This window comes from Tursiops truncatus, chromosome 1 (genome assembly GCF_011762595.2).
Source record: "Tursiops truncatus isolate mTurTru1 chromosome 1, mTurTru1.mat.Y, whole genome shotgun sequence".
Taxonomy (NCBI): Eukaryota; Metazoa; Chordata; class Mammalia; order Artiodactyla; family Delphinidae; genus Tursiops; species Tursiops truncatus.
In genome coordinates, this window is record NC_047034.1 from 129,603,289 (window position 1) to 129,619,836 (window position 16,548).

The 16,548-nt window shown below is 45.1% G+C and overlaps 1 protein-coding gene across 2 annotated transcripts in view; it reads right to left on the reverse strand.

Moving 5' to 3' along the window:
- Nucleotides 1-10,993: 10,993 nt before the first annotated feature.
- PGM1 (phosphoglucomutase 1) overlaps nucleotides 10,994-16,548 on the reverse strand; it is a 57,777-nt gene continuing 52,222 nt past the window's right edge. For both annotated transcript variants that reach the window (XM_073788873.1, XM_073788878.1), the window contains 3 exons: nucleotides 16,010-16,193; nucleotides 13,436-13,570; nucleotides 10,994-11,661 (listed from right to left, as the gene is read on the reverse strand). In XM_073788873.1, coding sequence (XP_073644974.1) covers nucleotides 11,572-11,661; nucleotides 13,436-13,570; nucleotides 16,010-16,193 — 409 coding nt within the window. In that variant the 3' untranslated portion in view covers nucleotides 10,994-11,571. The remainder of the gene's footprint in view (nucleotides 11,662-13,435; nucleotides 13,571-16,009; nucleotides 16,194-16,548) is intronic.

Sequence of the window (16,548 nt, forward strand, 5' to 3'; positions counted from 1 at the left end):
CAACCCTCAAGGCAGCCCTCAAGGTGTGGAGGAGGGTGACAATGGGCCCCATGAGCTCATGCATGGGGATGTGCTTTGCTAACAGCACTGGGTAGAAACTGGCTCAGGCCCTGGGATGTGCACCCGCGCAGGCACCTTGGACCCACCATTCCCGCAGCTCTCCGTGCACATATACCTCTACCTAGTGCCCGTTGCAGGGAATTGCTGTTGTTGGTTTAATTACCTTTGTTCTTGACTAGCACGTGATCTCCAACGTAATGTGGTGGCTGGCACATAGCATGGGCTCAAGGAATGTTAGGTGCCCTACATACAAACGGATTCTGTTCTGAGAGTCCGTTTGTAAGTGCGATTTGTTCTTAAGTCCAACAAAGTTAGCCTAGGCACCCAACTAACACAATTGACTATATAGTACTGTACTGTAATAGGTTTATAGTACTTTTCACACAAATAATACATAAACATCAAACAAACATGGAAAATAAAGAAAACATTTTTAATCTTACAGTGCAGTACCTTGAAAAGTACAGTAGTACAGTACAACAGCTGGCATCCAGGGGCTGGTATCGAGTGAACAGGCAAGAAGAGTCACTGACTGGAGGAGGGAGAGGAGGTGGGAGATGGTAGAGCTGAAGGATCGTCAGCGATAGGAGACAGAGGGCAAGCTGCAATTTCACTTACAGCTTATGTGATTGGACATGCGAACACATGTTCACATCTTTGGAAGTTCACAACTTGAAGGTTTGTATGTAGGGGACTTGCTGTAAATGCATTATAGATCTCCATTTTCTTGCTGCAGACAGAGGAGGTTAGACCCTATCTCTAAAGGACTTTCCTTTGCATACAATTTAGAAGTGCAGACTCAGAGACTGAGGACACGAGTGCAGTCTGGCTCCACCACCCACTGTCTTGGACTTGCAGCAAGTTTTTTAACCTCCTTGTCTTCCATCTGTAAAATGGGCATGTTACAGTAATCATCTCGTGGGGGTGTTATGAAGGTGAAGTGAGGTCACTTTTGCAAAGCACTTAGCACCCTGCCAGGTCCATAGTGGGCACTCAGCAAACGTCAGACTCTGAGCTTATTTAGTGTCTACATATATTTATTTCATAATTCATTTGCACATTCAGTCATTCATTTAATCATCACAGTGGATTCAGGGCATTGTGAAGACAAAAATGAACAGAAAGTCTTCACACTGGAGGACTTCATAGTTTAGGGGCATTTGCTTTGTGTTAAAATAAGAGCTCTACAGACACAAAATGCCATATATTATACAATTCCATGTATATGAAATGTCCAGATGGGGCAAATCCATAGAAACAGAAAGTAGATTTGTGGTTGCCAGGGGCTGAAGGGAGGGGAGAATTGGGAGTGGCTCTAGTGGGTACCAGTTTTTTTAGGGGCAAAGATGTTTTAGAATTGAATAGTGGCAATGGTTACACAACCTGCACAACCTTGTGAATACACAGAAACCAATGTACACTTTAAAAGGGAGAATTTCATGTATGTGAGTTATAACAATTTTTTAAAGGGCTCTAGAGTCTAACTGCTTGCTACTTATAGCTACTGGACCTTGGAGAAGTTACACAACGTCTCTGGGCCTCAGTTAACTCATCAGTAAAATGGGGATAATAATCACCATCTGGTGGAATACTGGGGAAAACAGCTCAGTCACCACGCTGACTTTACCAGTGTTATTTTAATTTATAAGATCACACAATAATTCCAAATTGCCAACCAGACAAGAGTAAGATCCATTAAAAAATTAATTAAATAAAAAATAAACTTTTATAAACATACTGCTTGGGTTTTGTCACATCACACATCACATGATCTGCAGAAAACTTCCAGAGTATTTGGAACCTATACCATTCCATGACTTAAGCTTTTCCAAAGGAAAGCAAACAAGGGCTTGACTCGAGGATCTGAAACTTTTTACTCTAAAGTTCAAATTTTCAAGAGGAAAGCATCTGGGCAGTAAAAAAGAATCCCTTCTTGAACTAACAGCAACTTGAATTAATATTTCAAGACAAATAATTTTCAGCCATATTTAATCAACTTTTTCTCCACATTCCCTGGAACGGTACCTGGCATAAGGCAAGTACTCACTGTTAGCTCTGATTATTACACTACGGGAATTTCTCTGCAAAGGATGTGAATAAATTAAATATGAATGAAATAAATGCTGAAGAAACATGAAAAAAAGAGGGACCAACTAATGGTGGAAAGGAGTTGTAGGTCAGAGCATCTTATTCGTTCATTCATTGGTGAGTAGCAACATTGGCTAAGATGAAATATGATGCAAACTATTATATACAGGATGGATATACAACAAGGTCCTACTGTATAGCACAGGGAACTATCTTCAATATCCTGTGATAGACCATAATGGAAAAGAATATGAAAAATAATGTATATATGTGTATAACTGAATCACTTTGCTATATAGCAGAAGTTAACACAACATTGTAAATGAACTATACTTCAATACAATTTTTTTTTAAAAGATGAAATCTGATTAAGAGTAAGGACTTGACTGTGTTTTATCTGAGACCTGTCACTTGTTAGCACTGTGACCTCGAGCAAGTTACCTAAACATTCTGCACCTTCGCTTTTTCATGTAGAAAATGGGAATAAAAATCTTCCATTGCTGTGAGCATTACATGAGTAACATAAAGTGTCCAATTAAAAAAATAAAATCCTGACAGCCTAGTGGAATGGGGGTCACAGCCAGATTCAAGTTGCCTTGAGATAATAAGAAATGTGACTTTTTCTGGCCCATCTGAGTTCATGGACTCACTACACATTTACTGAGCCCCTACAGTGGGCCAGACATTGAACTAGACCCTGTGGATACAATGCAAGACATCATTTTTCTCCTTCAGAGACTATTGTAAGGAGTATGAAGCGTTGTGTTCATCTGAAGGAGAGGGTCTGTCTTACTCCTGGCTAGGTAGATTGAGCAAATTTTTTCTTGTCTTACCTCAGATTCCCAAGAGAGAGCCTGATCATTCCAGCTTATCTTTTGGAACCAAGCCGTAGGTCAGAGGTGATAAGTTGTTGACAGGCCAGTGGATTGGCTGCCCTTGAGTCAGGTGCTCACCCCTGGTCTAATCAGCTGTGGCCAGGAAATCTGAGGGTGGATCATGTTCAAGTCATGGCCATATCCTCCTCCCCAGCAGAAGCTAGTTTCCCTTAGAAGGGGAATTGGGTGGAGCAGACAGTGTGACATTAGCATAACAGGGAAAATTTTTCCAACAGATGTAACAGCACATGCAAAGTCAGACCAGTGTGGAAAAGTATGAGATATTTGGGGAACTGTGAGGGTGGAGGGTGGAGAAGTTGGATTGTGATTGGAGATAAAACTGGAAAGGGAGGCTGGGGAAGAGCAGCTGGGGTGAACATCATCCCCTTTCTCTGGAAGTCAGGACATTCTTTCACTGCAGGGCAGGAGTGATGGTGGTAAACATCATTATCCCATAAACGCTCACTGTGGTCCCAGTCTGGGTCAGAGATCACAGTGGGCACTAGAGTGGGAACCCCTGCCACTGTTGTCAGAGGTCCCCTCCCCACCCACCCCCCAAAAAGACATTTTGAAGGCAACCCTTCATTTGCTGGAAACTGCTATATAATAGGACATAAATCTGCCTTGAGCGTGGAGGTGGGAGCATAAACATGAACTTAGGGGTCCTGAGAGGAACTGCTCTTATGATGCCAAGCACTTCCCTAGCACAACAACCAGGCTAGACTGGTTCAGAGAGACTGCACAGATGCGGCAGACCCCCAGGTCTTTCCTGCCTTCTGTAATCAGCCACCTTGCAAGGGGCTCTCTCCTGATAACACTTGGAACCCCTGAACCTGGGCTTCTGTGCAGACTAGGCTTGACTTCTCCCCAAGTATCAGTTGTGTAAATATCTCCCTACCACCGCCACCCATCTGTCAGAAACATAATATCAAATTATACATCAAATTTTATCATCAGTTCGTCTCGCTAAAATCATCATTTAAAAAATTAGATCTAAATAACATTTTATTTCCCAAAGGAAGTAACTGAGGCCTTGTTTCTTCTTCTAGGTTTTACTTGACTGTTATAATCTGATCAACTCTGGTATAAATCTCTGTTCCACCACTGGCTAACTTTAACCTCAGGCAAATTACTTAATCTCTTGGCCTCCATTTCCTCATCTGTAAAATGGAACTAATAATACCCACCTTTAGGGTTATGATAAGGATTCAATGACATGGTGTATATAAAGTGATTAAATGGTATCTGGTACCAAAAAGGTGATCAATACATATTAGTAGTAGTGGTGGCTTGTATGATTTGGGGCAAATAATCTGATTGCAAAATGTCATATTTACTGCAAATCTACCTATTTGACAGCACTGTTGTGAAGATTAAATTAAAGAAGGCGAGTTGAGTGCTTTGAAAGTGCTGTACAGCTTTAGGAATCATGAAGTCAGACACGGGGAACTGTTACAGGCGAGGCTGCAAAGTGGCAGATGGAAAAAGCCGAAGTGTAGAAAAAAGCTGGGGCCGTGAACTTAAACTACTGAAATCAATCTTTAATTCACTTCTGAGTTTAAAAATATCTGTACAACTATTTTATTAATATGTTTTGTACTATTTCTGAAATCAATTGTGATTTATCTCATTTAATAGTAACTACTAATTGTCTGTATATTGGGCACATATTTTTTATCAATTTACAGATTGGCTGGTCTATTTTCAAATAGGCTTTCACACCCACAAATGTTAATTAAACATTTATGAAAGAAAGTAGGAATATTCCTCAGAAGTAGCAAATAAGTTTTCATTGACATTCCCACTACCATTGATTAATATATCTCGTCCAGTGCATTGTATTGGGGTGTCTGGGGCCCTATCTGGACTTAGTAGAAATAGTGCTGCAATTGATTAGTTATGTCTGTCATGGGCATGGGAATGTGAAATAATAGCACATGTCTATACTTAGAAAATTGACAAATGGATGCTCTTGGTGAAAATAATTTCAAGATTAAATTCATTCTCCTGCCCACCTGACTCAGAATGGTATATTTAGCAGTGGGAGGGGGTGGAATATTTGAGTATTATGACAGATTGTGTTTTCCATAAGATGGCTACAGAGCTTCCAGCTCACGTGCTCTTCTGCAATGTGACCTTGCCACTCCTCCAAGAGGTAGAGTGTAATGCCCCGTCCCTTCAATCTTGGCTGGCCTGAGTGGGTCATAACCAATTGGATATAGCAGAAGTGAGGCTGCCTGACTCCCGAAGCTAGGTAGGAAAGGAATCCCAGCTTCTGCCTGGCTCTCTTGGCATACCTGCTCTTGGGAAGCTTCCTCTGGGAAGCCAGCACCGTGCTGTAAGAAAAGCAAGCTACACAGGAGATCATGTGCAGGCCAAGCTGTCGACATTCCCAGCTGAACCCAGCCTTCAATTCTGAGAGGCTCCAGATGATTCCTGCCCATGGCCTTTGAGTCATTCCCAGCTGTTCTGGCCTTCCCAGGTAAGGGCTCAGACGTCGTGGAGCAGAGACAAGCTATCTCCTCTGTGTCTGCCTTCCTGACCCACAGAATCTGTGAGCATAAAAATATCATGCAAAAGTTTAACACCACTAGATTTGGGGTGCTTTGTTACACAGCAATGGTAAACCAGAAGAAGCATCCCAAACACCGAGGGTGGGTGCTGGTGGCGGGTCTGCTTTTTCCTTCATCTTGATTGTGAGAATCTGCACAGGACAGGAAAACTCTCAAAGTTTCCATTCCTTTATCTGGGATAATAATAGCCTTCCTATCACAGTACAAAAATGAAGTCAGAAACCAATAGAGACTGAGCTTTTATGAGACAGAGTGTTTATGAAACAACACCGTCATGAAGAGCAAATGATTGCTACTCTTGACTAACCTTTCCGTCGACTGGAGAGTGGCACTCTGAATCACGAAAGACGTGCCTTCGGGAAAATAGTTATTATCCCACTTCCACAAATCCAACTTAATGGATCTAGGTAGAACTTTCACATTTGGTAAAAACCAAACCAAAGCCCTCAAAAATTCCCACATGACAAGCAGACATGAGACATACTCTTGCTGGCGGTGACCTCACTTCTCTTAGATAATGACACGCCAAGTTTGTGGGACTGCTTCTTGCCTCTGATAATAAGAATGAAGAAGAGCCTCTCAGCCTCCCAGAAGTACATGCTGTGTGCCCTTCCAGTGCGAGGCCCAGGGCCAGCCTGCCCACCTAGTCCCATCATGACTGCCCTTCCGAGAACCTGCTTGAGGTGGGGCTTTGGGGCTTGGGCCTGCCTTTGTTGAGTCTACTCCTTAAAGAAAAATAACTCCTTTTGGATTCAGGCTAAGTTGGTAGAACCCTCCTCCAGCTATACCCCCAATTAACTTTTGTAGCAATGGGAGATAAAATACTTTTTAACATGTAAATCTAGTTTTATTCAAAGTGACCATGATACATATCTCCCATCTCCTGCCAGCATCCCCCCCGCACCCCGACCCTCTGTCCTGGGTGCTTCTCCCCTTCAGCCTCTAAAGCTTTAGGAAAGAGTTCTTGGCTAGACAGTCACTAGCTGCAAAAGTTGGTCAACTCACTGGTCACCTGTAAAATGAAGCTAATCATACCTCACAGGTTGGGGAGGTCACGGCATAAGGAAACACTCTGCCATGCAACAAACATTTCATTCACTCTTTTTTTTTTTTAACATCTTTATTGGAGTATAATTGCTTTACAATGGTGTGTTAGTTTCTGCTGTATAACAAAGTGAATCAGTTGTACATATGTTCCCATATCTCTTCCCTCTTGCGTCTCCCTCCCTTCCACCCTCCCTATCCCACCCCTCCAGGTGGTCACAAACCACCAAGCTGATCTCCCCGTGCTTTGCGGCTGCTTCCCACTAGCTATCTATTTTACGTTTCGTAGTGTATATATGTCCATGCCACTCTCTCACTTTGTCACAGCTTACCCTTCCCCCTCCCCATATCCTCAAGTCCATTCTCTAATAGGTCTGTGTTTTTATTCCCGTCTTGCCCCTAGGTTCTTCATAACATTTTTTTTTCTTAGATTCCATATATATGTGTTAGCATACAGTATTTGTTTTTCTCTTTCTTACTTCACTCTGTATGACAGACTCTAGGTCCATCCACCTCACTACAAATAATGCAATTTCGTTTCCTTTTATGGCTGAGTAATATTCCATTGTATATATGTGCCACATCTTCTTTATCCATTCATCTGTCGATGGACACTTAGGTTGCTTCCATGTCCTGGCTATTGTAAATAGAGCTGCCATGAACATTGTGGTACATGCCTCTTTTTGAATTATGGTTTTCTCCAGATATATGCCCAGGAGTGGGATTGCTAGATAATATGGTAGTTCTATATTTAGTTTTTTAAGGAACCTCCATACTGTTCTCCATAGTAGCTGTATCAATTTACATTCCCACCAACAGTGCAGGAGTGTTCCCTTTTCTCCACACCCTCTCCAGGATTTATTGTTTGTAGATTTGATGGCCATTCTGACCGGTGTGAGATGCACTCTTTAAAAAAAACGTTTATTGAACTTTTATGATGTGGCAGGCATGGGGCTAGACCCTGGGTAAACATTGGTGAAAAAAGCAGCCCCTGCCTTCTGGGAGTTCCAGGGCAGTGGGAGAAATGGAAAATAAACAGGTAGAGTACAATAAGTGCTGTGAAGAGGATGCTGCTACGGGAACACTAGAAAAAGCTCCCAAGCCAGAGATTGGAAGCTCAGAAGCTTCTGAGGCCTGAGGAAGGAGTAGGAGTTGGGGAATATGGGGGAGGGTGGGGCGGAGGAGAAGGGTGATGCAAGCAGGTCCGAAGGCCTGGAGACAAGGGAGCACGGTATTTCCAGAGAACTGCAGGTGGGTTCACGTGGCTGAAGCATCCAACATAAAGCAGAAGGTAGAAGAGGAGCGGGGGCTGGGATGGGAAGCGGCAGGCAAGTTTGCATGGGTCTTGTAGGCTACATAAGGCATTGGAGAAAGAGCACTTGAAGGAGTCAGCGTTGGAAAGAGCACTTAGCCAGTGATGAGAATAGCGGATGAGAGGGGACAAGAATGAAGGCCAGGGGCCGTGAGGAGGCTTCTGCTGTAACCCAGGTGGGATGCAATGATTCTGTGCATGAGCTGCTACTCATTTCCAACTCCTTTTGCTGGGGGTTCAGAACATAGAAAGATGAAGGGTGTGTCTTTTACATATTATGTTTTCTGGAAGATTCTAACACAGTAAGGCCACGTTCTGTCCAATGAGTAAACAGGAAATGCAGTAGAAGCAGCGTGGGATGAGCTCTGAGGCAGACGGGGCAGAAGGACCCAGGCCCCAGAGCTGGCCTCCCGGGCACTGCAGTGAGCTCGGCCTTTGCTGTCATCCTCCATGAGGCAGGGCCCACCCCCTGGAAGCCCCGCCATTCCCTGGGCCTGAGGAACATCCCTGAACAGGAACCTCCTTCTCTGAAATCAGAGCTGAATGTCAAGAGGGAGGGGAAAAGTTGACATTTCAGAGTTGGGGCCCAGACAGTTGAAACCTAATTATCTCGCTGTAGTCCTCACCACACCCTAAAGAAAACAGGCCTGACTCACGGACCACATCAATCCTGGGAGGCAGGGAAGCTTGGCTGTGCGCTGCTGGCCGGCGTCTCAGGGTTCCGTCTCCCTGCACACCTGGGGGCACGTGTTGGGGTGTCTCTCTAGAGGCCACAGAGGGAGGAAGGGCAGCCCATACCCTAGCCCATCCCACTGCTCCACGGCCCCAGACACCTCCCTCTTCCTCCTTTGAGCTAACAGCTCCCAAACCTATAGCCAAGTGGATCAGGGAAAGCAGCTCAGTTACGATCAGGTTTGAGGAGGAAATTCTTGAAGCCGCTCCAGGGGCCATAGACCCAGATCTGTGTGCAGCTGATTCAACAGATGGGGGGTGCAGCAAAGGGTCATGGAAAATGAGCGAGATTCAGGGTCAAAATTCCACTTCTACCACATGGTAGCTGAAAACCCGGGGCAAATTACTTAAGCTTCTGTTGAGTTTCAGTTGCCTCAGCTCTAAAACGGGCAGAAGAATGTCTTGCTTGGAGGGTTACTGGAAACCATCTTCTGAAACAGAAGAGGTGCTTGGAAAATTTGGATTCTAACAGCATGTGTTGCCTATACAACTCCTAAGGCACTTATCCTACACAGCCTTTCTTTCTTTTTTTTTTTTTTTATTGAAGTATAGTTGATTTACAGTGCTCTGCCAATCTCTGCTGTACAGCAAAGTGTCTCAGATATACACATCTATATATTCTTTTTTTTAATATTCTTTTCCATTATGGTTTATCCCAGGGTATTGAATATAGTTCCCTGTGCTATACAGTATGACCTTGTTGTTTAGCCATTCTAAATGTAATAGTTTGCATCTACCAACCCCAAGCTCCCAGTCCATCCCTCTCCCTCCCCCGCTCCTCCTTGGCAACCACAAGTCTGTTCTCTATGTCTATGAGTCCTACACAGCCTTCTATTTGTGTGGGACTCCATTCCTCTAGCTAGTCTCACAGGCAGCTGGAGGGCAGCAACTGTGTGTTTCACACCCTTGCCTTCCCAAGGCATCTCACACTTAAGGTGGTCAATACGTGTTTCCTGGCTGACTATACACCCAGGTATCCATATCCCCAGGGTAGGGGTTGGACAACAATGCCAAAATTAATAGAGTTTCTGGCACCCAAGGCATCACCCTTTAATCACCAAAATACAGGGGCATTTGCACGCCTTTCTTCCACCTGTTAGAAGTAGTTGAGAAGTAGCCAGTTAGTACTAGAGGCAATACAAAGCATTGGTAAACCATGCAGGACTAGGGCTGCCCCGCCGGGGTACATGCCACCACCCTCCCGTGGTGCGAGCTTGGATGATGAGCTGAACCTCATCTCTAAAGCAGGGATATTCAGAGTACTTACCTCATAGTTATTGGGAGCATTTACAGAGTATATGGAAAGCACTCAGCACAGTGCCTGGCATAGGATTAATGTTCAGCAAGTATTCGTCTTCACCTCATCATTGTCAAAGCTCAGTTCAGTTTGCTGGGCTGGACTCCCCGGTTAAATGGCAACACTGGAAATCTCACCCCAGATAAAGACCCTGCCACCTGGAATGGGGATTCCACCCTGGGTCGGGGAGGGGTGCAGAGCTGGGCTGTCTCTCTGGAACAGTCCACACGGCAGGTGACTATGGGAAGTGCCTTCCAAACCATAAAATGCATTTCAAATATTTGTTTTATAGTTTTTGTTTTTCTGATTCTTTAAAATCTAGAAACAATATTGTAAACATAATCCTAGTTCCCATTTACCTGATAACCTACCATGAATGAGATACTGTGCCCATGGCTTTTCACAGACTTACTTGCTTTATATTCTCAATGACCCTACAAAGTTAGAACTATTTTTCAAGCCCATTTTAAAGATAAGGAGAATGACATTCCAAGATCACTCAAGGTCTCAAGTGGTATTCAAACTCAGGTCTGTTGGCTCCCAGGACTATGCTTTTAACTACTAAGTTACACTCGTGGGCTGAATATAGTCTAAGATGAATAAGATGCCAACGGGCTCAAGATTTCCAGCCAAATGCCAGAAATCCTGCTCTCAGATTCCGAGAGTTCTGTTTCTGTCCCCTCAACAGGCAGGGTGGCATCTCAGCACCACAAGGCACAAGACGGTGCTTTGCTATTTCAGATCTCCTGAAAACTATCTTCCTTTTCCTTGTTCCAAGTTAACCGTGTCGAGCTTAATTTATCCACCTCAGAAGGAGCCAGGGCCCAGCTGACCCTGCTAAGATTTGAAATTATAGTTCTTGGGTCTAATTTTAAACCAAGCACAGAGAACATTTTTTTTCTAGCTAGGACATCCAAACAAAATACAATACCACCCACCCCCTCTAAAAAAATCTGGTTTCTTTCTGAAATCAAAAGAGTGTTTTGTAGGAAAGAAAAAAGACATATAGAAATAGTAGCTTATTTTGCTTTAATATCCCAAAATATTTGTGTGAATGGGACTACGCTGCAGAACAAGGCAGAACTCTGTAGACAAGCACGTCTCACTCTGAGGAAAGAACTGATTGGAGAGAAGGCACCAGAAACTGCATTTTGCTGGATTATATGTAAACAGTAAATGGGGGAAAAGGCTCACAAAGGAGAAAGGAACTTGCACTGTCATTTCACAGGTGGATCCTAAGGATGGAAATTAGCCTCATGAGCTGATGCTCGACCTCCATCTTCCACTGTAGTGTAAACAGGACCTGGTGCTAAGGAGACAAACACCCACACACCAGTGGTGCACGAGGACACAAAAAGGAACTGACGGTAGTATAAGCCCGTGGGTCCCTTTTATCCTCTTTCCCGCATGGCTCCTACGGGCATATCAATGGGCAATGCCTTGGAATTGTACCATTTGTCAATGACTGGTTAGTGGAAAAACCGAATCCTAAAAAGCCTGGGTGAATACACTTTGTTTCTGTTCATGCTCTTCAATCAGATGACTCGGAGGGCCTGGGGTGGAGGGATGTACCGCATCTGGCCCGTCTTCTTAGGTGATAACAGTGGGTGCAGTGCGTCCTGTCCTTTCCTGGAGATGGGACAACTTCAGGGCAATAGAAATAAGGGGGGCCAACATGACCTGAGGGAGACACAAAGAGAAAAACCTTTGCCATCCCTTTCTCTAGACACGGATCCATAGCTCCAGCCCTGAGTAGGCCTCGAGCTCCAGACCCATGTCTGACTGCTACTCCGATAACCCAAAGGCTCCTCAAACTCTGTAAGTCTAAAAACAAAGACATGTTCTTTCTTCACAAAAAAACCCAGTGCCAGCATTCCCTATTTCAGTCAATGATCTATTACATAAAGCAAATGAATGACTAGGAGTCATTCTTGATACCTTCCTCCCTCATATTCCTGTTGTCCAAGGGCACCTTGCATCCTTCAGGGCCCTCCCACTTCCTGAGGACTATGGTTCAGACGAAACAACTCTCACTCATTCTTTGTATTTACCATGTGTCAGGTATTACGACAGAGAAACACAACTTCCTTCCTCTTTTGCTCTTGTGCTATTATTCTGTGAATCTACAACGTAGACACCATCGCCTTTGATTTTAGTTTTAGGGATGTCTCAACACCACAGCAATCTGGCGATAACTGGAACTAATGCCTGGCCACTGGAAAAACTGTAAACTTGAAGCACCCTTTCATTTCTCTCTTTTTGTAATAAAAACAGTTGTAAGAGCCACTTTTCCTCAAAAGCTAGTTCCATATGTCAGGCAGTGTTCAGAATTTTGCCTTCATTATCTCCTTAAATCCCGGTGACGACTCTGTGAGGTAAGTAGCATTCTGCCATTTTACAGACAAAGAAACCAAAGCTCAGAACATTGAAAAGACTTACCCAGGGACACACAGTTATAAAGGAACTGAATTTAAAACAAGATCTAACTCCAAAATGGGTTAGAGAGATCAAAATCACTATGCCAGGGGTTTCCAAATGAGTTTCACAGGATTCTAATTAGGTGTCAGAAGGAAAAAGGCTTTGTGGGAGAATAGACATGGCGAACTGGCCTATGTACTGCAAGTCTGCTCCGAGCTTGAAGGCGAGGTGTGTGTTGTGAGCTGCTAAGACGGGGCTAACGTACCCCAGCACTTCCTAAACTGGTTTTGGCTCTGGAGCTCTGGTTGGGGAGCAGTTTCCAAAACAAGGAACACCCGTGGGGAAACTCTCCCCTGTGCGTCCCTGCTTCCCCATTTGGGTGGCTGTCCTCCAAGTTCTCTGTTCCACCTCTGGCTCCCAGGGCCCCTCCTCACTCTAACATACCTCTGGAGACACTCTGGGTGGGGCTGGGACCCCAAAATACAGGTTGCAAGTCCGAAGACTCTCCCATAAAGACCTTTCTTTCTGGGCCACGAAACAGTCTCTCCCTGCCTACCCCCTAGCCCTGACCAAATCTAGAGCCAGTGTACGTTCTGCCAGGGCAGGTGATGAGACCAAGCAAAGTGGCAAATAATCAGTGACAGACCAGAATACCAGATCAGGGGCTGGTCTGAAAGATTAGTTCTCTTGAATCTGCCACTTAACCAGGCGTGTGAACCTATTAACTATTATTTAACCTTTCTGAGCCTCCGTTTCCTTATCTGTAGAAGGGGTATTAGTAGATAAGAATAACAGATTTGAGAATGAAATGAGTATATCCACTTGGGTAATGGGTTTAGAACAGAGCTTGGTGAATAGAAAATGCTCAGATAATTATTAGCTATTATTGCTTTCTGATGCACTGAAGAAGACGTGGAGGAAAGTGAGCCTACCTGTCTGATCATTTGAGAAACGGGTTGTGATGACAGGCGCAATGGAGCCACTACCCTTCCCTCCAACAGAAAGAACTAGCCGGGGCGCAGGGCCTGGGCATTACCTGGGGGTCCTGGTAGATCTTGGCGATGTCCTTCTCATAGCTGTCGACGTACAGTCGAACGGTGGCGCCTGCACTCCCGGTGCCGCTCAGTCGAAAGATGATGCGAGAACCGTCTGCAAAAATGAGCCGCAAGCCCTGGGAAAGGTAACAGAGTTTCTTTTTTCCTCACATGCTGGAAGAAAGATTGAAGGCTGACAAACTATGAGGGGTCTCTTTGGAGATCTAATTTCATCCGTACTTGATCAGTCGGAGGATTAGATCCTTGAGAAACGGCCACAGTTGAGCCCCGTGAGTCTGCCCTCGGTCAGCCTGTCACTGCATCCAGCCAATGGGGGTTGGGCTCATGGGGGAGAAACATCCCCAGGGTCAGGCGGGAGACAGGATCCTGGGGAGGCTGGCTGACACAAGCCCTGCCCTCTCCATCCCGCTTCCCTGTGATTTATGGACTAACCATTCCAGTTTGAAGCCTAATAAATAAGTTAATAAATAAATAAGCTGCTAGGTACGGAAATCCGATTTCCAAATCAGGAGGGAAACACGGACAGAATGGGCTGAAACCAGAGCAGAGGAGGTTTCAGGTGAAACAGAGGAAGAACTCTTTGCAAAACACTGATGGAGAGCCTCAGAGTAGAACAGGGGGCCATGTGCCCCAAATGGCAGAGGCCAGCTATTCCGACCTATTGAGCCAGATCCAGTGGTCAGTCTCCACCAGTGCCTGATGACTCAGAGCAGGGCCCATGTGGGTGCAATGCCAAGCCCCGCCCCTCTATCTCCTGCCCTCCCCCTTCCCTCTCTGGCCGCATCTCTTGTCCTCAATAATCTTGATTCAGGGAAAAAAGGCTGGGGACTCTTGAGGTAAGAAGGCTGAGCAAGACAGTTATCTGAAGACCCTTCAGTCTTGATGAGGCTGTCAATTCTTCCATAAAAAGAACTTTGCCTAAAGCTGATGGCCTACCAAAAGGAAAGGTACTACCTCTCATCTACTATTTGTCACCAGACCCAACCCAGGGTTTAATCATGCCACTCAGCACTGAAGACAGCGGATGAAATACACAGAGTACATTCCCACTTAGTCAACATGGGGAGGATACAGTTAATACCCGTTTACCATTTCCTGCTCTCTAGACACATACCAGGGTTGGCCTCCGTCTCCCACAACTTTCAACTTGAAGCCTCTTAAATTTTTTTCACTTGACTGCAGATGCTATATCTACTTCAGAAGATTTTCCCCCCTCCCCGGTCTTCCATCTAAATGCTCAGACTTTCTGATTATAAAACGTGGAGCTGCTGACTTCCTCCTCTGAGCACAGAGCACAGGGCCCGTCCCATGCATACCTCAGCATCCCGCCTCTCTCCTGGTACATGCCGGATGCGGCGCAGAGTCGGGGTTTACTTTGCCTAAGGGTCTGTTCTCTCTCTGAAGCCTCACCACAAAATCTTCTGCTCTGCTCTGCGCCCCCCGGACCCCACCCTCCGCTTTCCTACACCCACCCTCTCCTCAATCCCAGGCCTCTCTTTTTCTAATTATCTCAGACATCATTTACGATCATCCATACTAGACCCAAAGTTCTCACAGATGGTGAAAAAGCATAAGGAAGAAAAGCCACGGGGCCAGAATTTTGACAAAGGGAGACTCCAGGCACTGAGGGTCACTGTGGCCATGCTCCATCCACTCGTCCACTACCTGCTCTCCAGAGAGAGACTTTAAATAAGTCCTGCAGCCCAATTCCTTCAAAGCTTGCTGGATGCCTTGAGAAGGACCCAGCCAAAAATCTGGGTCTGGATCAGAAAAAAAGCTAACTGGACAGCTATAGCATAATATTACCTCCCTCTTTATTATCTTTGTTTCTAAGTTATGAGTCCATTCTGTGACAACAACAGAACCAGAGGAGAGAGGAGCCTGAGCCCGGGTGTTAGTGAGAAGGGCTGACCCAGCCTGCACCCTGGGCGCCTGGTGCCCAGTGAGGGAAACGCTAACAGTTCTGTACATATCCAGACACGGTCCAGGGTCTCAACTGTGATGTCCTCCTACGCGCTGCTGTGTTAGGGTTAGCTGCGAGTCACGTGCTACAGGTAATAACAGTGAATGTTTCTAAGTCTGTAAATGGCTTGTCTGTTTTTTTCTTCTTTTTTAGAAATCAGAACATATCACAGAAATGTCTATGAAGAGGCTACTCTCATGCCACGCCGGCATCTGCTACAAGCTCTTGAGAGAGAAGAAGCAGGTTGAGGTCTAAGGCAGCAGTTCTCCATCTTTTTAAGATTCTAGGGCTCTTTTCTGCACACACTCACAACATGACCTCTTGCATAGAATCCTGGAGAATGTAAAAAGTCTTTCTGGAGCCTACACTAAGAATCCCAGAATGAGGGCATAGGGGTGTACGTAGAATCAGGGCAAAAACCATGTTCCCTACAAGTACCTGTGCAAATCATGTGTGACTCAGCAGAAAGCCACTTGAGAAAACAGGGCAGCAAAGGACAAATGACCAAGAAGCCTTTTTCTTTTTTCTCTTGAGATTTCAGAGATGAAGCTCCGAGGCTTCTCTCCCACATCGCACATACGTCCGTTCCTACCTGATTTCTTGAAACACTTCCATCCACCGGATCATTGTATTCAAAGTTATCAATTTTCACCACAGTGTAAACTTTATCTCCCACTGGGAACTGTTTCCCCACGAAGGAGCGATCAGAGATCAGGGCCTCCAAGTCCTTCATCATTTTGTTTGCGCCCTCGGCTTCCACCTCCTCGTAATCATACCTGGAAGAAATCACAAAGTTGAGGCCTGCGGGCTGACTTCAGATCACACCAACTTATATCACCACTTTCTACAGCCTTTGTTTGGCCCTCCCCCAAACCATCTAACTTCAGAAGAAGCTGGCAAAAATATGAGCGTGTCATTCTCTGGGGATGGAGCAGACGAGGGATGAAAAGAAGGGTTTGGAGGGTTTCAGGAAAGGGTTAGGAGCTTCTGAATAAGCAGAAAACTCCCATCTTGGCTCTTCTACAGAATAAAGCTCTTAGAAGCTTCAAAGGCTTTTGAGAGAGATTATCTAACATTTAATCACCACATCCTGAGGATGTAGAAACAAAAGCAACGTTATCTGCATAAATG